This window comes from Cydia splendana, chromosome Z (genome assembly GCF_910591565.1).
Source record: "Cydia splendana chromosome Z, ilCydSple1.2, whole genome shotgun sequence".
Lineage (NCBI taxonomy): Eukaryota > Metazoa > Arthropoda > Insecta > Lepidoptera > Tortricidae > Cydia > Cydia splendana.
The window spans coordinates 48166994-48191893 of record NC_085987.1 but is presented as its reverse complement, the minus strand read 5'-3'; the positions used below and the strand labels follow the sequence as shown (position 1 = coordinate 48191893).

General features: G+C 39.6%; 1 protein-coding gene across 1 annotated transcript in view; it reads left to right on the top strand.

The window, feature by feature from the left end:
• The window catches only part of LOC134805171 (uncharacterized), an 81320-nt gene that overhangs the window by 9785 nt on the left and 46635 nt on the right, over nucleotides 1-24900 (top strand). The window contains exons 3-5 of the mRNA XM_063778469.1: nucleotides 1873-2055; nucleotides 3063-5282; nucleotides 5367-7457. Coding sequence (XP_063634539.1) covers nucleotides 1873-2055; nucleotides 3063-5282; nucleotides 5367-7457 — 4494 coding nt within the window. The remainder of the gene's footprint in view (nucleotides 1-1872; nucleotides 2056-3062; nucleotides 5283-5366; nucleotides 7458-24900) is intronic.

Genomic DNA, 24900 nt, shown 5'->3' with positions numbered 1-24900 from the left:
AGTAATCGTGATTCCTTAGTAATCGATTCCTTTGGTAATCTAAATTACTGTAATCAATCCCTGATTACTTGCGTAATTGATTCCTTTGGAATTGAATATATCTAAGTACAAGTGTAATACGGATGTTGACATTTTTTTATAACTGTACTTATTCATTTTATAGATAGACACGTAATTATTACAAAAATATATTTAAAAACTTTATTCATTAATTTTAAATACAAACAAAATAGAGCTTAATTAGTTTAGTGTTTAAAGTTTGAGCCTAAACGCTCCAAGCTGTCACGTGACGTCACGAACACATAAATAAACAAACTGCAGCCAAAATGTCAGTCCTAGCGTAGATCAAAAGCTGTATTTAATTTATCGCTCTTTCTAAAGTTCTAAACGATAAGTATTACGTAAGTATATAAGCTAAAATAATGTAATGAACAACAAGTTTTACATGTCTTATGCAGTGCCTATGTGTAAAAGAACAACAATCAAGACCTTAGAGCAGGGGTCTCCAAACATTCTTACCTGAGGACCATATTGCGCCTCAGAAGCTTCCGCGAGGGCCACGCACCGTCGGTTTTTGCGCCACGGGAGGGTGTCTGGTTGCTGCTGTATGGCTCCTCTACACGATGGGCCAGCGCCGGCCACTCCAAGGGACGCATTTATGCGTTAGAGGGAGCAAGTGATATTGCTATCTCATTCTACCTCATGGCTGCGCTGGCCCATCGTGTGGAGCCATTAGAAACAGTTCCACTGTCGGCGGGCCGGATTGAAACGCGTCGCTTGCCGGATTTGGCCCGCAGGCCGGGGTTTGGAGACCCCTGCCCTAGAGTATAAAACAAATTTGTTACATGATACTTACGTTGCAGTTACGAATTTTGACTTGAATGATATTGTTAATTGCGCACTATATGTATACCTACATATTACGTTCAGCGATGATAAATACATTTAAAAAATGAATCACAATAACTGATTTCACACAAATCACTTATAGTTACAATTTAAGATGAATTATTTTGATACAACTAAAATTTTGAGTGCAAATAGTTATAGCGGGCGCAGATATAACTTTTTAAATTTTATTTTTTTTTGTTTCCTACAGCCAACGTGGCCATTCAGCCAAATTATTAAAAATATTTTAGTGAAATATCGTATACATATTACATTTTATTTGTCTAATAACAAATAAATATAGGTATACTTATATCATATGTAATAACATTTTTTGTGCGTAATAAATGTCTAATGTCGAAATAAAAAATACATAGGTACAGTTTTTGAACATCCAAACTCTTTGGTGGTGTTGTATGAATTACGGTCAGGTTTGACGACTTGTCTGTGGTGTTTCTTAGGTAATGACGTCACGCGCTCCGATTGGCGTTTACAGTCACGTGATACTAGCATTATTTTACACTTGCAAAATATGATTTTCAGCATTCTAATATTCCCTGCTATGGTAAAAACATAATATGTTATATATTCGCGATTCATGTCAACATCCCTATTGTGATTTCTTCGTAATCATTACTTGAGTAATCTGATTACGTAATATTATCAAGACTAAATTACATTTTACTAATTTTACTCAATGTCGGACGGACATGGCGAAACTATAAGGGTTCCTTACCTAGTTGCCTACGGAACCCTAAAAAGGGTCGTGTCCACATGTTGACATATTGGTTTGCCAAGCAATATTCATTAGTATTGTTATTATTTTCTTTTATTTTTAGTTTGACGATCATGCTAGAAATTCTTATATTTTTGACATCAATGCAAACTTATTTATTATGAATGTAATTGTCTTTCATGAACTAAATCATCTAATCTGTAGTAATTAAAATATACATAGGTAATCAATATGTATAATCATTTCAGATTTACCGGACAATTGCCTGAAACTCGGCGGCGCGAGTAAGTTGTCTCAGAGCTCCGAGACCACGTTGCCCCCCGTATGGACGCCAACCGACTTTATGCCCAGTAGAGGCTCCCTAGGGAGCCAGCAGCTGTTCAGCGTTAGCAAAACTGCTCAGGACCTTATCAATGACTACTTAGAACAAGGTATCGTATCCACTCTCGGGCCTGTGCCTGAGACTCCTCACACTGTCCGATCCCGCACCTATCGGATGTTAGATGTACAAATGTACTACTTGCGGAAAGTTTCCAAAAAGTTCGAAATGTTCTAGGAAATTTCGAGGAAAAATTACAGGACACAAAGGAAACTTTCATTTTGAAAATGAAAACTTTCAATTGCCATACAAAAATGTGAGAAGTTGCCAAATTTTTCCATGAGTAAATTTCGTAATATGGGAAGTTTATTACAAATTATACAAAAATAACAATGATGTCCGCGGTCCCAGACACCAATCTGAACGAACTCATGGCGCCTTGATTAGTCCGTCGGTATGCCCGGTTTGTAAATACAAGGTGCTCACGAGGAATGCGAAAGATTTTAACCACGCATTTCTGAGGTCAAAAGAAGGAAAAAAAATGAGTTTAGGTCAATTTCGCCAAAAAATCAATCTTTTTTGTTTTGTTTTTTCATATTTTCAAATGTATTTGTACATAAAAAGTAAATGTTATTGGTAAACTTGTCACTTGGATTTGGATGGATTTTTACTTTTTTAGTGTTTCGTACAAATTTTGTTCACGGAACACTTATGGGATCACTTCGGTCTTGCAAATCAGTTAAATGCGTTTTTTTCGTAAAACCTAGTTACTGGTCACTTTTTGAGATCTATCAATAAGGATATATTTTAGACTACGACGTCCCATAGTAGCAACATCGCCATTAAAAAGGCGTTTTGCACTATGTAACAATAAAAACTTTTTTTTTTTAAATTGGTAATAACTCTGAAACTAGGCGGATTTCAAAAAAGTTTATAGGACATTTTAGTCTCTATATATGACCAGGAATACGCTGTTAAAATTATTCGGTATCCTCATGTTACACCGTGTAGGTACCTAGGTATATCTTATCAACACGACGAGTCAAAGAGGCATCCTGTGATATGTTAATCTAGAACTATCTACATTCTACGCCTAGTATCAATAATTGATTGTTTCAGAAACAAACCCTAGTCGCCCAGTCACAGTATACCCTAAGAGAAAAATAAAGCTTAACCAAGAGTCACAATCTAATATCGATGTTACCCCCAGTTCAAATAAAAGCAGTACACATGCATTAGACCAGATTATTGACTCTACACCCATTGGTAATATTAGTGAAAGTACGGGAGTCGACGCCGTAACAATATCATCCACCGACCACTTCCGGGTCCAAGCGTGTACATCTCAAAACGAGGCTTCGAAAAATCGAGGACATGTCAAAGCCAAGGTCGCAGCCAGATCGGCCAAGTCCATCACTCACCGCCACCAGAGCAGGAGCTACATCCGCCGGTGCCACGCGCACACATGGGCCTCCAGGTCCCAGCCGGTCCTCGACCAATCTGACTCCACGGGCTGTTCATCCTTAGCGGCCGCAAAGTCACTGGGCGAAGCGTTGGCAGCAAAACTACAAGCACTATTATATTCAGGCGGAACAAAGTGCCAAAACCCTCTATGCAAAAATAAATCAATTAGTGATAAGCAAAACGAAAACAATAACTGTCCAGGAGGTGCATTGTGCTACAAATCGGTGTCACAAAAATCTTATTTTAACCAAGATGTGACTACTACTGTGAATAAAAACATTTCCAATGCTCAAGATCATCCACTTTGCAAGCCGCCATGCATAGGGTTACTTTGTGGCGAACGTTCTAAATGTAATGAGCAACTGAACAAAAACACTCCTACGGAAGTAAACATTTCCGAGCCTCCCAGTCCTGCAGAAACACAATCTCCGCCCCTTGTACCGCCACTATTAAAAGGGTACTGCACAGATTCTGAGAATTACAGAGTCAAGACACCCGAGTCACAAGCCCGAGTTGCGAGTTCAGCGACCATTGTATTGAAGTCCATAAACGAATCCCTTGCCCTACTAACCAGCTGCCCAGGTGCTTATAAAATCAAGGACACTTGTAAGACATTTGAGCAGCAATGCCCTTCGATTTCGCCAAGTGCTGTTTCGTTGTCTTCACGTTGTCCACCATCTCAAGTACCTCCAAGCGGAAGATTAAAAGGCTTAAAAACGCGGAACGTACGCACCGGGTCATGCTTGCCCAGCCCCGCTCTATCGTTCTCTTCTACAAGAATCCGGGGACGTGTACAATCTAGGCAAAAGCAAAATACTTCGAAAAACTTGCGAAACATTGACGTAGGAGCCAACCGGCCTCTCAGTGACACAAATAAATCTCAATGTTGCGGTCCATGTTGTCCGTTCTCGCGACCTGCGCAATCAATACTAGGCACAGGCACGCGACCCGAGATCATCCATACCACGCAGGCCTGTGGTGATGACTATATGCCAAAAAAAACCGAATGTTTAGCTGCTTGTGCACAAGCTGGCCGATCTGCAAAGTATATAATCTCTGGAATAAAACCAGGACAAGTTGAGAAATCCACATCAAGATGCAAAACCAATGCAACAAAGTCGGTTGATACTGTTGACTGCTGCGCATGTGTTACATCTGCGAAATCTCTTGGGGAACGACACACAAACACAGAGCAATTAAAGTCTAGTACCGCTACCGGGCTTGGACCGTGCTGTGGGGACCTAGGACTGAGCAGCGTCCAGCAACGCGGAAGTGATCCGGGACCCGAATTAGGATCCGGTGAAATTGATGAATCAGATTCATGCTATGTGATATTCAAGAGAACCAAGACTGACTTATTACGTCCTTCTTGTGCTCATAAAAGACTGAGAAAACCCGAAGAGAAAAAATGTTTATGTACAGGGAAATCTATTGACAATGTATCGAAGATACCCGCTATAAAAATATCTCGATCAGTTGCGTATAAAACAAGAACAGCAACCAAAAAATCCACTTTACGATCTTGCTGCAGCTGCACAGCAGAGGTGCAGGCAAAAGCCAACATTTCGAGTAGCAGCATTGGCGTCGGATCCGATATTTGCCTGGAGAGACCAACGCGTAGTGTCCCGACGAATACATCCAAGTGTGACATCGGTCCAGACCAAGTAAAACCTAAATGCTGCAAAACAGTAGAAACCCATATGAATACACCCCAGGGTGCCATCGATCCAGACCCAGTAAATACGGCTAAACGAAAAAAAACTACGAATACAATGCTCGATAAATGCAAAGCTTTTTACGCTAACTGTCGTAGTTGTTTTGATAAATGCAAAGCTTTTTACGCTAACTGTCGTAGTTGTATTGAACGCCGTTCAAGTAAGTTTTTAAAAATAATATACGTAAATTAATTATTATTGTGTCCATCGCGTGAAAGTACATCTACTTTTCATTTTATTACAGAAATGAGTCCCGACAAGATTCCATCAAATAATGAATCTAGCAATCAGAACCCAGCTACAAGTGACACGTGCCCGTTTGGTGACCAATCACAGGCAATTAAAAGCCAGCCTGCCACCCAACATGCGTCTGAAAACAAGTCACGTCGTGAGAAACCCTACTGCACCAAATTAGATAATGAGACAGAACCCAGAAGCCAAGCACAGAACATCGATACCCAAATGCAACGCTGCATCAATCCTTCTTGTCCATTCACATCCTCCCAGACAAACAACAGAACCCAGACGAGCAAAATTCAAACAAACAACCGTACCCAGACGAGCAAAAGTCAAACGACATCCGTAGAGACCTGTAAAAATCCATGTTGTCCTTTCAAATGTCCACAGTTATCTGATAATCGAATGTCAATAGAGAGCTATGGCGATCCTGAATTTCCGATCCGATCCGGAACCAATTATCCGTATGATCAAGTCTGCCAGGATGACAGTGCATCCAGCAGCAGCGCGTCAAGTTTGAATTCTTCAGAAAGCGTCAGCTCTTTAAAATCAGCTAATTCGGCAAAACAACCCAAAGTAAAGCCACCAAAAACGCCAAAAGCTTCTAAAGCTCCAAAAAAATCAAATCAAGCTGGATCGGTTCAAACCCCATGTCCTATTTGTCAGCAGAAACTAAAACCTGCAAAAGTAAAGTCACCTAAATCAGCAAAAGTTTCAAAACCAGCTAAATCGGCTGAATTCCCATGTGGTGTATATCAGCAGAATATAATGTCTTCCGACAGAATAGTACAAGGAACCGATTGTCCGTGTGCTCAAGTCTGCCAGAATGACAGGGCACCCAGCAGCAGCGCGTCAAGTTTGAATTCTTCAGAAAGCGTCAGCTCTTTAAAATCAGCTAATTCGGCAAAACAACCCAAAGTAAAGCCACCAAAAACGCCAAAAGCTTCTAAAGCTCCAAAAAAATCAAATCAAGCTGCATCGGTTCAAACCCCATGTCCTATTTGTCAGCAGAAACTAAAACCTGCAAAAGTAAAGTCACCTAAATCAGCAAAAGTTTCAAAACCAGCTAAATCGGCTGAATTCCCATGTGGTGTATATCAGCAGAATATAATGTCTCCCTACAGAATAGTACAAGGAAGCGATTATCCGTGTGCTCAAGTCTGCCAGGATGACAGGGCACCCAGCAGCAGCGCGTCAAGTTTGAATTCTTCAGAAAGCGTCAGCTCTTTAAAATCAGCTAATTCGGCAAAACAACCCAAAGTAAAGCCACCAAAAACGCCAAAAGCTTCTAAAGCTCCAAAAAAATCAAATCAAGCTGCATCGGTTCAAACCCCATGTCCTATTTGTCAGCAGAAACTAAAACCTGCAAAAGTAAAGTCACCTAAATCAGCAAAAGTTTCAAAACCAGCTAAATCGGCTGAATTCCCATGTGGTGTATATCAGCAGAATATAATGTCTTCCCACAGAATAGTACAAGGAACCAACTATCCGTGTGCTCAAGTCTGCCAGGATGACAGGGCACCCAGCAGCAGCGCGTCAAGTTTGAATTCTTCAGAAAGCGTCAGCTTTTTAAAATCAGCTAATTCGGCAAAACAACCCAAAGTAAAGCCACCAAAAACGCCAAAAGCTTCTAAAGCTCCAAAAAAATCAAATCAAGCTGCATCGGTTCAAACCCCATGTCCTATTTGTCAGCAGAAACTAAAACCTGCAAAAGTAAAGTCACCTAAATCAGCAAAAGTTTCAAAACCAGCTAAATCGGCTGAATTCCCATGTGGTATCTGTCAGCAGAAATTAATGTCTTCCAAAAGTTCAATTCATTCAATATCAGCTACGTCGGGGAATTCATCGAAAGTAAAGTATCCTCCAATTATTTCACCTGGAGAGTCACCTAAACCTATACGTAGAACCGTGGTTAAATTAAAAGATCCTGGCAGTTACAAGCCCGACCAAGAAGGAGTAATCAGCGTAGAGCAATACGAGAAAAATAAAAGAAAGAAGAAGAAAACTAAGCAACAGTCCACAGATATCTGTTTGCCGATCTGTCGCCAAGATAAGAAAAATAAGAAGGAACGATTTCAAGTGGTTGACTGTGTCAAAGGTACATTTTATCTTATACCTTTAAACAATCTTGTATATATATTTATATATTTCGGGGATCTTTTGGAAATTTGCTATGTAGGGGTTTTGGGGGGCGGAAAATCAATCAAGCTCGGTCTTATCTCTGGGAAAACGCGCATTCTTGAGTTTTTTAAGTTTTCTGAGCGAAGCTCGGTCTCCCGGGTACTATTGTGTAAATTAATGTTAATTAGATCCTACGAAATCAGAAGCCAATGAGAGATTTACATAAATGATCTCACAGATTTTCTTGGTAACGAGTAATAGTATTTTATGCAACCGTTGTTTAAGAGAGGTCAATAAAGGCGAGTGGCGTGAGGGTTACTTATCAGAATACCGAAAGTTGATTTACCTAATGTCGAATCACCTATGCTCGATTCATCTATTTTTTTAAACACCTAATGGTTTGTTAACCTAAGCTCATAACACCTAATGAACGAATTACCTAATGCACGTTTCACCTATAATTGTTTTACCTAAGCTCAGAATACCTATGGTCGATCTACCTAAACTTGATACACCTAATGCTTAAAATACCTAAAACCGATTTACCTAATACATGACATACCTAAAGTTAATATACCTAATACACGAAACACCTAATTTTGTTATACCTAATGCACGAATTACCTAAAGCTGACATACCGACTGCATGAATTACCTAAAGCTGTTAAACTTAACGAACCAAACACCTAAAGTCGATATACCTAATGCACGGAATACCTAAAGTCGATATACCTAATGTACGATATCCCTAAAGTTGATTTACCCATTGAACGAAATACTTAAAGTTAATATACCTAATGCACGTAACACATACAGTTGATATACCTATTAGGTACAGTCAACTGTAAAAATATGGGTGCACAAATCATCTCAAAAATATGTCCTATAGCTCTTATGTCAGCGAATTAAGAACTATGGGCCATATTTTTGAATTAGTTGGCTACACCCATATTTTTACAGTTGACTGTATCTAATCAACGAAATATCTAAAGTCATTATAAAAAATCATTTACTGCAGATAATATAATTTAATTTAATTTATTGATTTTACAATTTATGTACTCAACTAACATATTTTAAGCACCGTGTATACTAACAGAATATGGGTCGACAGACCTGAAATAAAGATTTTCCATTTCAATTTCAAAATATAAGTAAATCTAGCATTAATAATAAAAATGAAAATTATATTGTAATAATGTAATTAATAGATACCTATAATAAAATTATTAAATTAAAAATGATAAAATCTATACATTTATTGATTAAATTCAGATTAAAATTAAAAACTCTAAAACAAAAAGCAAAAAATAGTTTAAATCGTATAATGTTACGCGCATTCAAAAATAAATTAGAATGTCAAACTTAAATTAATTTATAATACAATCCTATTTTTTAGACTTCCGTAGTCAACTAGGAACCCTTATAGTTTCGCCATGTCCGTCTGTCTATCTGTCCGAGGCCTTGCTCCGTGATCGTAAGTGCTAGAAAGATGCAATTTGGGATAAATATATAAATCAATAAATCCAACAAACTCGGAGAATATAATCTTTAAAACACCACGTCTGTACGTAAAGTGGGGATGGAATTTTTTTTTTCGCTTCAACCCTATAGTGTGTGGTATCGTTGGATAGGTTTTTAAAACGAATAGGGATTTTCAACCAAAATTTTTTGACAAAGTAAATATTTTCGGCAATAACCGCTCCGAAAGAAAAAATAAATGTGTGCCCCTCTATCTTTTGAACAATGAATCCAAAAAATATAAAAAAAAAACCGTGGAACTAGAGCTTAAGAAAGACATTCAAAGCAAAACTATAGCAAACATGATAAATTTATCCGTGTTTAAGTTATCGCAAAAAGTCTCCCCTTCATAGTAAAAACTTAAAAAGACGTAATGCCACAGTTAGATAAGATAAGATAAGATAATAATTTATTTCATTTCAATCTTAGTTGGTAAATACATAGTGGTCGAGTCCTCCTATTAGGTATAAAGTACCTGTATCAGGAGACCTCGCTCTTCCAGATTACTTTTTTTTAAATCTATCCTAAGAAAAGTTAATGAAGTTAACATTATAAATTCTATAATTAATTAACAAATTGGTAAATTGTACAAAGTTGACAAATTTTACATTATTTGATTTTAATTATGTTTATTAATATTACATAATAGTCTTAAAGCTTATTATTCTTATTCTTACAATTATTTTACATATATCTATTTAGGCAGCATGTATATGAATATGTGTGTGTGTGTGTGTGTGTGTGTGTGTGTGTGTGTGTGTGTGTGTGTGTGTGTTTTTATTTACGAATTATATCCTGGGTGGCTTTATAGTCGAGCGCACTTATCCATTATTGTTTTTTTACATTCATAATTATTTAGCGGGTGTACATTAATTTCCTTATTTATCATGTTATATATAATTGCAGATTGTACCTCGTATTGCCTCCTTGCAAAGGCTGATTTACATCTGGGCTCAGGTACAACTCTGTGATTCCTTCTTTGGGTTACTAGATTAAGATTAAGCGGTATAGAGCTGTGAAGTTTTAAAGTTACAGAGGTTATGTACAGCTTACGCATACTAAGTGCCTTACAGTGTGCATACAGTTCTGAAGTGGGGTATCTTCGTGGCTTAAAATACATAGTTTTTAGTAGGTACCTTTGCCCTCTCTCTACTTCCAGGTATTTAGTTTTGTCTGCGGCTCCCCAGACTGGTATGCAGTATGACATTATCGATTGCGCTAGCGTTGTATATAGTTGTTGTAAAAGAGTTGTATTCGCTACATGTCTTAAGATTTTAAATAACCATACTAGTTTTCTTACGCGAGCAGTTATGTATTCTATATGTTCGTGCCAGGATAGTCGTTGGTCAATGATGATACCTAGGTATTTCGTAGATGCTACTTTAATTAGAGGTGTACAGTGGCAAGTTGTGTTATTTAAATAGTTACATCCGTGAATTCTTAGGTTAAGATTTTTATGAGGTTGAGTTCTAGAATTTATTGAGAAGCAGATATAGTTACATTTCTCTTTATTTAGCGTAAGTAGATTATCTTTGAGCCACAAGCTGATCCTGTAAAGGCCCCTCTCGGCAGCGTCAAAGGCCGATTCCCAGTTCGGTCCATCAAACAAAACTACAGTATCGTCCGCATACAAAATTATGTGTCCATCTTGGACTAACTTGTCAGCCAAGTCGTTTATGTAGACAAGAAACAGGGTCGGGCCCAGGACCCTGCCCTGAGGGACACCAAACGTCACTTCTGCGTCCGTGCTAGTGTAGTTTCCTATTTTGACGCTTTGGGTACGGTCCCGGAGGTAGTCATCCAGAACATCCAGCGGCTTGCCCCTGATGCCATAACGTTCAAGCTTGTTTACAAGAGTGGGAAGAGATACCGTATCAAATGCCTTTTTTAAATCTAGGAAAACAGCAAGACATTTTCTTCCATTTTCAGTTACTTTACAGACTGTGGATGTTAGGTTTAAAATGGCATCTTCAGTTGATTTTTCTTGACGGAACCCGAATTGAAATTTTGAAAGTAGGTTATATTTATTAAAGTAGTTAATGAGCCTTTATTTAGTATTTTTTCTATAATTTTTGACATTGCTGTAAGCACCGATATTGGCCTGTAGTTATTCGGCTCTGTTTTCTCCCCACTCTTGTAAACCGGCGTAACAAGTGATTTTTTTAATAGTTTGGGGAAGACACCTTGAGCGAAGCATAAATTTACTAGATGACTAACCACAGGGGATATTATAGTTTTACATGTCTTTAGGAATTTTGTGGGTATCCCATCAATGCCAGGTGCGCTATCAAATTTTAAGGTCATTAAGGTATTTTCAACTTCCAAGGGATCCGTTTCCATTAAGATAAACGAATTGGAGTTGTTGTTACAGTTAAACATTATTAAGGCATTAAGTGGTGGGCTCAGCTGGTATTTCCATTTCATAGGTCATGGTAACCGTGGTAACCGATATGTCACTGTAAACGAAGTCATTCGGCCATGTTACAAAACTTATAATAGGTATTTTCGTTCGTTAAAACATATACCAGCCTTAGGTATTTCGTGCATTAGGTATATCGACTTTAGGTGTTACGTGCATTATGTATATTAGCTCTAGGTATTTCGTTCAATAGGTAATTCAACTTTGGGCATATCGTCCATTCGGTATATCGACTTTCGGTATAACATGCATTAGGTATATCGATTTTAGGTATTCCGTCCTTTAGGTATATCGACTTTAGGTATTTCGTTCGTTAGGTATAACAGTTTTAGGTATGTTATCCATTAGGTAAATCAACTTTAGGTATATCGTTCATTAGGTATATCAGCTTTAGGTGGATCGTCCATTAGGTATGTCAGCTTTAGGTGTTTCATGCATTAGGTATAATAGCTTTAGGTAAAACGTGCGTTAGGTAAAATGTGCATTAGGGGCTGTCCATAAATTACGTCATCGATTTTTGACGATTTTGGAGCCCCCCCCCTATAATCATCCAAAAATCATGCTTCAAATGACCCCATTTCCTCCTACTTCATGCTACCGTCATCCGATGTCCAGACCCCTCCCCCCTAATTTGAAATGACGTAATTTATGAATAGCCCCTAATAGGTAAAACGTTCATTAGGTGTTTCATCCATTAGGTTAATTGAGATTAGGTAATATAACTTAGGTCATTCAATATTTAGGTAAAATGATCGTTAGGTAATTTAAAAATAGGTGAATCGAGCATAGGTGATTCGACATTAGGTAACTTAATTTTCGGTATTCTGATACGTAACCGGCGTGAGTAACAATTTGAGGCGAAGCCGAAAATTGTTAATAATGACGCTACGAGTAAGTATACTATATTCTCGCCTAGTACCCATAGTACTCCCAATATTTATTATAATTATATTTATTGACGCGTAGAAAAATTAACGCTTTGAAATATTGGGGGTCCCCCATACTTAGAACTGAACCACAAAAAATTTTTTTTCTTCAAACCCATACGTGTGGGGTATCTATATATGGATAGGTCTTCAAAAATGATATTGAGGTTTCTAATATCATTTTTTTCTAAACTGAATAGTTTGCGCGAGAGACACTTCCAAAGTGGTAAAATGTGTCCCCCCTGTAACTACTCAAATAAGAGAATGATAAAACTAAATAAAGTGGCATATCAATCAATCAATCAATCAATCAATTCATTTATTTGTCGAAAAGCAGGTAATGTTACAAACAGGTGTTACATACATATAATTAAGTGCTCCACTTTTGGCCATATGAGGCATACAAATATTTAACGTGAGTGGCGGTGTAGCTCGTGAGTTACAAATTAATTGTCATCATCCTTAAATAATAATAAAAGTCAACTATTTACATACTGTGTGCTCATCAAATATTGTCAAAATACTAATTGTTAAATGTCAAATTAAGGCCTATATTCTATACATAATAAATTACTTACATGCATCAAAAAAGTTCGCTGTCATTTAAATATTCGTTTATGTCATAGTAGCACTTGGTTTTCAATAAAGTTTTCAACGTATTGCGGAATCTGTTAATCGGTAAAGTTTGTACCGATTCTGGTAGTTTGTTAAAAAACTTTACAGCCATACTAAAAATGCTTTTTCTAAAAAGTGCGCAGTGTGCACGTGGATGTAAAAGTGTGTCTCTTTGTCGGAAGTTACGTGCTGGGTTATGCGGTTTTTTTGGAAAACGACTGTCATATTTTTTAACAAACATTAGGCATTCCAATATGTATAAAGAGGGAACAGTCAATATGCCAAGGTCTTTAAAAAAGGGTTCGCAGCTTTCCCAGGTCCGTATTCCGACAATGGCACGTATGCACCTCTTTTGCATAAGAAATACTTGGTGCCAATTTGTTGAGTTGCCCCAAAATACAATGCTGTAAGTACGTGATTATTGATTGGACATGACCGTAGTAAGCAGTAATTGCAGTCTCTCTGTTTACAAGTCTTACAAGTTGTCTAAGGGGATAAATGAATGCATTAATTTTGGAGCAAAGGATTTCCATGTTATATTTCCAGTTACAATTTTTATCCAGATAGACGCCTAAAAATTTTATTTCATTAACTAATTCTAATTGTTTATTTTGAAATGTAATGTCTAATGTGTGAGGTTTTGCTTGTGGTTGTTGAAATAGTACAATTTTTGTTTTTGACAAAATAATAATTAAATTGTTTTTCTCAAGCCATTGCGTTGCGTTTTCTAATGCAGTGGTCACTTCTTTTTCTAACGAATTTAGATCAGAACATTTAACTATTACTGTACAGTCGTCCGCAAATAATACCGCTGGATGATGGAGGTGTCTCGGAAGGTCGTTTATATAGGTAAGGAACAGCAACGGCCCAAGTATACTGCCCTGAGGTACCCCAAATTTTATCGTTTTTATTTGAGAATGATGTATGTACAGTTTTGGTCTTTGTTTGAGTGCAGATTTTGCTTATTTCAGATAGCTGTTTACGGTCTTTAAGATATGTTGTAAAGAGATCGAAGGCTTTCCCACGTATGCCATATGAGTATAGTTTGGACAAGAGGCGATTGTGATCTACGTAATCGAAAGCCTTCGTCATATCCATGAATATTGCTGCAACATGCTGTTTTTCGTTGATGCTGTTCATGACGTGTTTAAGGCAATCAAATATTGCTAGCTGAGTGGATTTGTTTTTCCTAAAACCGTTCTGTTCATTCACAAACACTTTACTCTTTTCTAGGAAACTGTAAAGTCGATCATACATCAGGCGTTCGGCTATTTTAGCAAAAATTGACAGTAAAGCAATAGGCCGGTAATTTGACATTTCATGCTTGTCTCCCTTTTTATGAATGGGTTTAATTAACGCTAATTTGAAGTGCTCAGGGAATATTGCTTGCTCAAACATAAGATTGAACACATGAACTAGTGGGTCGGCGATCAGGTTACTACAGGATTTTATAACCTTCGTACAGACACCATCATGTCCAGTGCTATTTGTATTTTTAAGCTTATTTATTGCCTTTAAGACCTCATATTTATCCGTCGGCATTATGAAGATAGTTTTCTGATTTATTTCAGTGTTGGTATTGCGTGAATTATGATTATTTGCTGGCACTTGATGAATAAAATGTTCATTAAAGTAGTTAGCTATGTCTTGTGGGTCATTTACAGTAGCATTATTTAGTTTTATTTGGCTGATTATATGTGCTGCTGCTTTATTTTTGAACTTATTTATAACGTCCCAGGTTGCCTTAGATTTATTTTGCTCATTTTTAATATAATAAGTATTTTGCGCTTTTTGGGTTTGGCTAATGATTCTTTTTAGTCGTTTAGCGAATAATGTGTAGGATTCTTTGTTTGGCTGTGTAGGTTTTAATTTAAATTTCCAGAGCAGCCGTCTCTTTTTCTTTGTACATAATTTGATACCCTTAGTTAGCCATAGAGGCTTTTTCTTATTTAAGTGTTTAATTTTGCGCCATGGGAAACAGAGATCAAAAAATAGTTTGAAAAGATGATAGAATTCACCAAAGGCATCGTTAACATCTAGACTTTCATATACAGCGGAGAAAGACAATGTACTGATTACTTCAATAAACTTTAACATATTTTCTTTACAGTAATTTCTGTTTACAGAAAACCAGTGCTTAAGAGGTTTCCTTGTTGTTAGATTTGAAGGAATAGCAGCAAAAATACCTTTATGATCAGACAGTCCCAGATCATATGTTAATGTGTTTACTTTTTTGCTTTTACAATTCGTCGCGAAATTGTCAATACATGTGGGATTAGCACCTTCTCTAGTTGGTACTGATATTTTTAATTCAAAGTTAAATGATGCAAGAAGGTTATCTAGATAAATACTCATATTTGTTTTTTTAAGTCTATTAATATTGAACGACACGACATACGACATACGACATACGACCACGCCTATCCTCTGAATCTCTGTAAATATATAAAAAAATGATAACTCTTATAATTTTCCTATATGATAATTTCAGATAAGAATTCTATCTTGTTTCATACTTTTTAGAGCGCGATTTGCAGTAGTCGGGTTTTAGTTTTTGAACTTATTTTTTATTTAATTAATTTTGGGGTCAGGATTTCGTTACTTACAATAATACACTCGGCGTCACGGAAATCGCACACCCACGGATTTTTGTTTCAAGCCGTTATAAACCTTATGTTGTTGAAGGTAAAGTATGAGTATGTGGGATCATTTTAAAGAGAATTTAACCCTTCATTTAAAAACAATGCAATAGTTACTAAAGAGTAAAAAAAAGGCACCTTTTTTAATAAGAAATAAAAATCGTATATTCATGCAAAAAAATCAACAAATTAAAACACAATAAAATCAACAAATATCGGAATACAAATGCCTAAAACTAAACTTAAAACCTAGTGTTGCCTCCTCTGGCCTTAATGACTGCCTCCATGCGAGCCTTCATGGACCTCACGAGAGACACGACGTATTCTTGAGGAATAGCATCCCACTCTTCAATGACGGCATCTCGAAGCTGTTCCAGGGTCGCAGGTGCAGGATTACGTGACCGCACCTTCCGTTTTAGCTGATCCCAAAGGTGCTCTATGGGATTCAGGTCCGGACTCCTTGCTGGCCACTGCATGACGGTGATCCCAACCTGATCAAGGTAGTCCCGAACAATCAACGCTGTGTGGGAGCGGGCGTTATCCTGCATGAATGTGAATCCAGGATCGACAAATTCGGCGTATGGAACCACATGGTCCTCCAGGATCTCTGTGATGTACCGATGAGCAGTCATGGATCCCTGGCCTCGACCACCACCAGTGCGGGAAACACAAACGAGCTCGGTTTTGCCGGCGAGGGAAATGCCACCCCAGAACATGCAGGATCCTCCTCCGTATCCGACGGTTTCTTCAAGACAGGCCTGTGAATAACGTTCCCCTTGCCTCCTGTACACTTTTCTGCACCTATCGTTGCAGAACAGGCACACCCTGGTCTCATCGGAGAAGAGGACAGCCTTCCATTGGTCGACCGTCCAATCCTTGTGTTCGCGAGCAAACTCACGTCTGACTCGCCGATACTCTGCCGTCAATTTGGGACCCGTAGCCGCTCTATGGGGCATGATCTTCTTCTCCCGCAACCTTCTTCTTACTGTAGAGACACTCACCACCGTTCTCCGAACTGCTTGCAGCTGCTGCTGCAGCTGGACAGCGTTGGAGAAACGGTTCCGCAAAGACGTCGACACAATAAAGCGGTCGTCTCTTTCGGAAGTGCAGCGTTGTCCTCCGGATCCAGGCTTCCTGGTGAAGCTTCTAGTCCTCTGGAATCGATGAACTGCTCGGAGAACTCGGAAACGGCTTATGTTGAGTTGCCGAGCAACCGCAGACTGCGTCATTCCTGATTCCACCAGGGCTACTGCTTGAGCTGCTTCTGCTTCCGTGGTATCCATTTTCTTGGGGTGTTTTCTTTCTCCAGCTGTTCCGGTGTGACCTCTGTGAACTCTGGATACCGAATGACCCATATTCCACTTTTACCCCCCCTTTTAAACCTATCCAAGGTAACGCAACTAGCGACCCTTACAACGCGTATTGTAGGTGTTCTTTCAGAACGCCGTAATTTCGTGATTATTATTATTTTTCCCAAAAATGCTTTACTCATGTTTTAATGCTTATTAATTGTGCTTTTAAATGATGTATATATTGTGGGTAAAAATCGGTGGGTGTGCGATTTCCGTGACGCCGAGTGTATTTGAAGTCACCTTCGGCGCCTGGCTTTGGAACGCGTACAGCGAGCCTCGTACGTCGGGCTACGCCCGACTCTTTTAGTATGAGGGCACCTTCGGCGCCCGGCTTTGGAAGGCGTACATCGTGCCTCGTACGTCGGGCTACGCCCGACTCTTTTAGTATGAGGGCGCCGAAGGCGCCCGGCTTTGGAACGCGTACATCGTGCTTCGTACGTCGGGCTACGCCCGACTCTTTTAGTATGAGGGCGCCGAAGGCGTCCGGCTTTGGAACGCGTACATCGTGCTTCGTAGGTCGAGCTACGCCCGACTCTTTTAGTATGAGGGCGCCGAAGGCGCCCGGTTTTGGAACGCGTACAGCGAGCCTCGTACGTCGGGCTACGCCCGACTCTTTTAGTATGAGGGCGCCGAAGGCGCCCGGCTTTGGAACGCCTACATCGTGCTTCGTACGTCGGGCTACGGCCGACTCTTTTAGTATGAGGGCGCCGAAGGCGCCCGGCTTTGGAACGCGTACATCGTGCCTCGTACGTCGGGCTACGCCCGACTCTTTTAGTATGAGGGCACCGAAGGCGCCCGGCTTTGGAACGCGTACATCGTGCTTCGTACGTCGGGCTACGCCCGACTCTTTTAGTATGAGGGCGCCGAAGGCGCCCGGCTTTGGAACGCGTACATCGTGCTTCGTAGGTCGAGCTACGCCCGACTCTTTTAGTATGAGGGCGCCAAAGGCGCCCGGTTTTGGAACGCGTACAGCGAGCCTCGTACGTCGGGCTACGCCCGAGTCTTTTAGTATGAGGGGGCCCAAGGCGCCGGGCTTTGGAACGCGTACATCGTGCTTCGAACGTCGGGCTACGCCCGACTCTTTTAGTATGAGGGCGCCGAAGGCGCCCGGTTTTGGAACGCGTACAGCGAGCCTCGTACGTCGGGCTACGCCCGACTCTTTTAGTATGAGGGCGCCGAAGGCGCCCGGCTTTGGAACGCCTACATCGTGCTTCGTACGTCGGGCTACGGCCGACTCTTTTAGTATGAGGGCGCCGAAGGCGCCCGGCTTTGGAACGCGTACATCGTGCCTCGTACGTCGGGCTACGCCCGACTCTTTTAGTATGAGGGCACCGAAGGCGCCCGGCTTTGGAACGCGTACATCGTGCTTCGTACGTCGGGCTACGCCCGACTCTTTTAGTATGAGGGCGCCGAAGGCGCCCGGCTTTGGAACGCGTACATCGTGCTTCGTACGTCGGGCTACGCCCGACTCTTTTAGTATGAGGGCGCCGAAGGCGCCCGGCTTTGGAACGCGTACATCGTGCTTCGTACGTCGGACTACGCCCGACTCTTTTAGTATGAGGGCGCCGAAGGCGCCCGGCTTTGGAACGCGTACATCGTGCCTCGTACGTCGGGCTACGCCCGACTCTTTTAGTATGAGGGCACCGAAGGCGCCCGGCTTTGGAACGCGTACATCGTGCTTCGTACGTCGGGCTACGCCCGACTCTTTTAGTATGAGGGCGCCGAAGGCGCCCGGCTTTGGAACGCGTACATCGTGCTTCGTACGTCGGGCTACGCCCGACTCTTTTAGTATGAGGGCGCCGAAGGCGCCCGGCTTTGGAACGCGTACATCGTGCTTCGTACGTCGGACTACGCCCGACTCTTTTAGTATGAGGGCGCCGAAGGCGCCCGGCTTTGGAACGCGTACATCGTGCTTCGTACGTTGGGCTACGCCCAACTCTTTTAGTATGAGGGCGCCGAAGGCGCCCGGCTTTGGAACGCGTACATCGTGCTTCGTACGTCGGGCTACGGCCGACTCTTTTAGTATGAGGGCGCCGAAGGCGCCCGGCTTTGGAACGCGTACAGCGAGCCTCGTACGTCGGGCTACGCCCGACTCTTTTAGTATGAGGGCGCCTTCGGCGCCCGGCTTTGGAACGCGTACATCGTGCCTCGTACGTCGGGCTACGCCCGACTCTTTTAGTATGAGGGCGCCGAAGGCGCCCGGCTTTGGAACGCGTACATCGTGCTTCGTACGTCGGGCTACGCCCGACTCTTTTAGTATGAGGGCGCCGAAGGCGCCCGGCTTTGGAACGCGTACAGCGAGCCTCGTACGTCGGGCTACGCCCGACTCTTTTAGTATGAGGGTGCCGAAGGCGCCCGGCTTTGGAACCGCGTACAACGTGCCACGTACATCGGGCTACGCCTGACCCTTTCAGTGTCGCCTTTTGGACCGAGTCCGGTGCGTCACATAGGTACGTTTCAGTATGCTTCGCCTGACCACTGCGAATTTTAACGAGGTGAATATACTAAGATTACTAAGCAACTTTTACCATGGGATCTAACCCGATCTCGTAAAAAAATTTGCTGATCTGGACTTCTATACCTATTCACGTTATAAAATATTGCAGGTCATTTTAAAAAACACCATGTATATAGCGGCCAAACAAATTTCTTTTGAATAATCCTTCTTGTATCGCCGTAGTCGCGTAACACGCGGATAGATAGAATCCAGAGCGATTGTAGATTCGTAGTTCGAATTAGGTACCTACCAGATAAATTAATGTTTTATCGGGTGCATGCAAGCAAAGCCGGGTGCAAAAGCTAACTATATGTATATATTTGAAATGTGCTAATTGAGCTCTTTCAAATGATATACAACACGTCATCATTACTTATTTTTATTTTTTTGGTTCGTGACTTTATGACCTCTAGAGGGCGCTGTGTTCATTTTTTTGTGACGTCATATAGCCTATAACCAGCGGACGATTAAGACGATTCGAATGACCCGTCGTTTGTCAAATTTCAATGAGTACTTTAGAAGTTATGAGGGAACAGATGAACATACATACATACATACTCGTACATACATACCCACAAACATACCGGTCAAAATCATAACCCTCCTTTTGCGTTGCCGTAGTCGAGTAAAAAAATATATGATGTACATTACCATGCAAACTGCCACCGAAAATTGGTTTCAACGAGATCTAGTAAGTACTTTTTTTTTAATAGGTACACATAGGGTGTTTCATTTTTCCGAACTTTCGATTTTCATCTGACTTTGCTCGAATTCTTGTTCTAACTGATATAAAAATATTATACGTTAAAAAAAATTAAAATCGGCCAACATTTAGAGGTTGCACAACATCAACAAAGATTTTTCAAATAACCAACGACTCTACATCGGAGGGTAGAAAATAGTTTGAGCGGCTACCATCAAAGCGGAGAGTAGTGTGATACTGAACCTTCTACATATAAATAAATTTTAAAATTAGTAGTAAACTTGGATTTTGGTTACTCGATAAATGTTCTAATTAAGATTTTTCGGTTTTTCCACCTGTTTCCAAAGAAAAAGTGCTTTTATCGTGTTTTAGACGCAAAATTCAGTTTTCTCATGCGATTTTAGTATCAGTTCATTATATTTTGCCATTTAAGAACATAGTTAATTCTCACGCAATGTATGGGGTTCTCACTCTACCTTTTCAACTTGTGCAACCTCTAAACGTTATTCGATTCTTTTGAAAATTGAAATAGATAGTTTTTAGTGTGGAGAGACTCCATCGGTGAGCAAAGTCTGGAAAAATATTACAACTTTTTTTTCTCCATACAAAAGTGAATCACCCTCTGGTACGTCATAAATCGTAAACCGCAATTTGCGTCTAATGGCATGGAAGCCATCAATGCGCGCCTCGGCCAACATGCCTGACTGCAATGACGAGGCAGCTTTAACAACATTCTGATGTTATTGTATTGTATACCGAGCGCGTTATCCCTTATCTTGGCAAGGCTCAAAATATTTTAAATTTTAATATTTTTTGAGTTATTTGTCACCTATTGACCATACTAGACTACTAAAAAATTATGAAAAAATCCAGGGTTTCCCAGTTTCGGAAAATCATGTGTGTTATATTTAATAATTTAATACAATGCCAATCCTTCGACATACTAGTTGCTAACTTTTTAGAAGAAAAATGTGGATTTTAATTAAAATAAAACTTGTAATACACCAGAAATCATCATTAATTGTTACTAAACCGCAATCTAAAGCATAAAATGACTATTATACCTATAAAAATAAATTATATCTACGAATACCCGATCACTGGGTGGAAAAATTTTGTCCCGTGGAGATTCAAAAAACACGTTAACAAAAAGTTGTGTAAAATAGGGAAACTATACAAATAATTATAATAGTAAAAATAATAGTATAGATTGTACAACAAGGGCATAAAGTGACCCATTTTTACCCGAGGCAATTTTTTGTAGTTCAAAATAGTAGACGAGGGTCAAAACGGACATTTATGCCCTTGTTGTACACTCTGGTTTTCACTTCGATTGCGAGGAAAATAAACGCAATTTACACCACGAAATTGTCGTAAAGCGAAAGAACATAATACATAACCAATTCCCGCCAACTAACTTTTTAATTTTCAACATGTGATCAGAGTTTCAGACGCTTAGTTTTCTGCCAAGTCAAACATTTCGGAGCATTTTTGAACGATAATCGACTCCTATTTTATGTGATTTACTAAATTTAATGACAGAAAATACGGATTTCTAATAAATTGTAGCAAAAATAAAATAATATAACAAGTTTTGTCATCTACACAATTTTATTGCTCAGTAAAATTGTGCAATATGTTTTAACTGTTTGGCTGTTGAGACCGATTACCTCAGTCTTAGAAGAAAATTTTACTTTTATGCTCTAGAGCATAAAATGCTATTTTATGTCGTCTACGCACGACATAAAGGTGCACTTTTTGAGCATGAGAAGTAAAAAGATATTTTTTACTTTGGGGGCATTTTTTTACCATAAATAAAATTTGCTGTGCTACGGTCTATGGCGTTGCAATAAGGCTACAGCGTCCTAATATACAGTTTAAATAATATCCATTACTTAAAAAAAAACAAAGTTCACTAACTAAATAGTATGATAACTAATATGACGTATTCAAAACATGTATTACTCAAATTGAACATATAAGGTCAAAATTATCATCAATCACTGGTTCTTTACGACGCATAACACGCTGTATTCCACATAAGCTACGCTATACATTATATAATTCACTAATTAAACCGCACTTACTCTACTTGATTGAGCTGTGGGGCAGCGCAGCGAAAACATAACTAACTTCCCTACAAATACTCCAAAATAAAATTATTAAAATTCTTTTTCACTATCACCGTCTAACACCTACCACACGTATATTTGCAGAAACTGGCCTAATGCACATTAAACAATTGTATATGTATAGTACCAGCATTCTTGTTAGGAAAATATTAAACAGTGCACTCCATACTAACTTAGCCTTTATGGCGAAGAAGCAAATATCCAAACGAACTACTCGTCGTGCGAGTTTCATTGTGTTACCAAAGATAAGAACACAATTAGGCAAAAAAATGTTTACGTATGAAGGTGCACAGCTTTATTAGTACATTACTACAGAGGCCGGGACAAAAGGGGTTGCCGGCCGAAGACATATAGACGGCCGAGCGAAGCGAGGCCGGATAGGTCTGAGGCGGGCAACCCCATATTCCCGCCGAGGTATGTATAGTGCTTTTCTCAAACATGCAATGAAATAATAATAAAAATGGATGATGATGATTGTTTCATGTCCTAATGTGATAGGTTGTTCAGTGCGTGGGATTCCTATGGGGAACGAAAATTTTATTATTTTTGCGCTACGACGCACGGTTTAGGAGATACAGCCCTATAAATATTTTTCTTTCTTTTTTTTCTTTTTTTTTTCTTTTTTGTGTTTTTTAAATATGACTTAAGGGTTTTATAAAGGGGAACGAAAATTTGATTATTTTTGCGCTACGACGTACGGTTTAGGAGATACAGCCTTATAAAGTTTTTTTTTGTATTTTTTTTTCTCTTTTTTGTGTTTTTTTTTAAATATTAATAAGGGGTTTCTTACAGAGGAATGAACATTTTATTATTTTTGCGCTACGATGTACGGTTTAGGAGATACAGCCTTATAAAGTTTCTTTTGTTATTTTTTTTCTTTTTTGTTTTTTTTTAAATATTAATTAGGGGTTTCTTACAGAGTAACGAACATTTTATTATTTTTGCGCTGCGACGCACGGTTTAGGAGATACAGCCCTATAAAAATTTTTCTTTCTCTTTTCTTTTTTTTTCTTTTTTTGTGTTTTTTTAAATATGACTTAAGGGTTTTACAAAGGGATACGAAAATTTGATTATTTTTGCGCTATGACGTACGGTTTAGGAGATACAGCCTTATAAAGATATTTTTGTAATTTTTTTCTCTTTTTTGTTTTTTTTTTAATATTAATTCGAACATTTTATTATTTTTGCGCTACGACGTACGGTTTAGGAGATACAGCCCTATAAAGATATAAAAAAAAGAAATCGTACCATAAACCAAATACTGCCTATATTTTTTTTAAGTGGTAACCATCGCACCGCACCGCGACCCTGGAGCGTCGCACCCATAAGTGAGAGCGAGAAAGCGAAACAAATATCTCTTTCTCGCTTTCACCCATGGGTGCGACGCTCCGAGGCCGCGGCGCGGTGCGACAGTGTGTTACAACTTTAATGGCTGAATGCCACGATGGTGTGTCACAAATATCTGTGAAATGGAAATTAAAAAAGAGGACTTTGCCGGCCTAGGCCTGCAAGATTTGTATGAAATTCCATTAACGACCTCTTGTCCTAGCCGCACCTGAAACGTCATACTTCGCAGCCTATTATAAGGAACATAACATCAATATTTCATTGCATGTTTGAGAACAATAAATTACCGTCTGATCTGAGAGGGACAGGCTCATTCAATGCGTTTAAAACTAAATGATCGCAATGTATTTTAAACCACTACCCACCTTAAAAAAAAATAGTTGCGTGAGCGTGTACCTCTCGAGCGACTGTTGTATGCTACCGTAGATAAGATTACTTTTACTTTGTAACTCTGTTCTCGTGTAAGTGACTTGTATGTCTTTTATGAGAATAAATATCTTTAAACCTAAACCTATTTCAACCCCTCACAAGTATAAAAAACCTAAATTAAAATAAATCATGTACACCTATTTTGACGACAACTTGGCACTGTATTAAATATAATACACATGTACTTTTATGAGTTCTTGGCAATGTATCAAATATGATACGTAACAATTTTATGTAAATATTGTACGTGTTAAATGTTTTTAAATACGCCCACTATTTAAATCCTAATACACTCATCATCATCATCATCATCATCAGGCTATAGTCGTCCACTGCTGGACATAGCCCTCCCCTAAAGAGCGCCATAGCGCCCTGTCTTCAGCTTGCCGCATCCAGCATCTGCCTGCAATCTTTCGCACATCGTCATCCCACCTGGTCGGGCTCCGTAGGTCATGACGGGTAGGACGCACTGATTGAAAACTTTTGTTTTCAAGCATTGCGGTATGGATGACGAGAAGACTCGGCGTAGTTTCCCAAACGCTGCCAGCTGGATCCTGGAAATTGTTTTTACCTAACTGCAGAATCTGCCCGAGATAAGTGTATACGGAAACGATTTCGAGAAGGTGACCATTTACGACTATCGGTATTGGATCAATGTGGCCATTGATCATGACTTTGGTTTTATCCAAATTCATGCCAAAACCGATGCGTCACGAAGCTGAAGCTAGGCCGTCCAGCATCTGGTTCAGCTCCTCTAGCGACTCCGCCATTAAGACTATATCATCTGCGAATCGTAGGTGTGAGATGTAGTTGCCATTTATGTTAATGCCCTTACCTTTC